Source organism: Plasmopara halstedii (assembly GCF_900000015.1).
Source record: "Plasmopara halstedii genome assembly, contig: Scaffold_1651, whole genome shotgun sequence".
Lineage (NCBI taxonomy): Eukaryota > Oomycota > Peronosporomycetes > Peronosporales > Peronosporaceae > Plasmopara > Plasmopara halstedii.
The window spans coordinates 1,257,286-1,258,213 of record NW_020188562.1 but is presented as its reverse complement, the minus strand read 5'-3'; the positions used below and the strand labels follow the sequence as shown (position 1 = coordinate 1,258,213).

Genomic DNA, 928 nt, shown 5'->3' with positions numbered 1-928 from the left:
TTCTTAACAGTAAGGTTAGAACATGTTATACACGATTTATAAACGGTACTTTCGTGAACCAGCTCAAGGGTCCAGATCATCCATTGGAGAAAGTTATGGTCTCCTTGTTCAAGTTCGCCTTATTTGTCATCATTTTCGGTGTAGCCATTGCGAAGAATCGTGCTACGGGACCATTTCGTGCCTTGACCACGCGAAATCTTCAAGATGTCGCTATTTTCCCATCAAGAATGCCCGATTCCCCTACTGGCCACAAATTTGCCAGCGCAGTAGCGAAAAAATTAAGTTTGTCCAAAGTCACTGAAGAGATGGCGCTACAAGTATTGAAGGACAATGAGGCAGAACTTTATAGAATGCTATATCTTAAGTTTTCAGACCGTCAAGCGTTTCGACACATCGCTGGCAAGAAGTATGCGTTTACGGATTCCCATCTTTCGCTTGATTATGACGACCATATCTTGTATCAACTGTATGTGGAAATTAATAAAGAGGCAAGAAAAAAACAATTTGTTCGAAGCGACGCATTTTGAGGCATCAATTGCATTGTCCGTACACATAAATATACAAACCATACTTTGCTTTTCAAATTTTGCTTGTTTGTTGTCTACTTTAGTGTTACATTGGTTTCACATAGCATAAAGGAATGACGAAAGGCTGTTAAATACAACTATGTAGGAGCAATGTCTTAAACAAATCTGCGAACATTGATTTCCCTCGTGTCATCGACTTAACTCCTTACGCATTTGTAGGCAATTTTACTTCCACGAAGCGACTTAAAAGCACTAAAAAGCCGCTTGTAATAATCTTTTATCTTTCTGCCGACGGCGCGTCTTCTATTAATCTCGACACAAAGTATTCTTGAGCTCTGTGACACTTTGTCAGAGAATTCAAACGCAAGACATTTTGAAACATATCTAGACGAGAGACAAAC

General features: G+C 39.5%; 1 protein-coding gene across 1 annotated transcript; it reads left to right on the top strand.

Annotated features, from left to right (window-relative positions):
* Positions 1–95: 95 nt before the first annotated feature.
* PHALS_02098 (RxLR-like protein) lies at positions 96–527 on the top strand (the record flags this gene model as incomplete). The annotated part of the gene is made up of 1 exon (XM_024716614.1): positions 96–527. One exon carries the CDS (start codon positions 96–98, stop codon positions 525–527), a length of 432 nt encoding a protein of 143 aa, XP_024582195.1.
* Between the last annotated feature and the right edge of the window lie 401 nt (positions 528–928).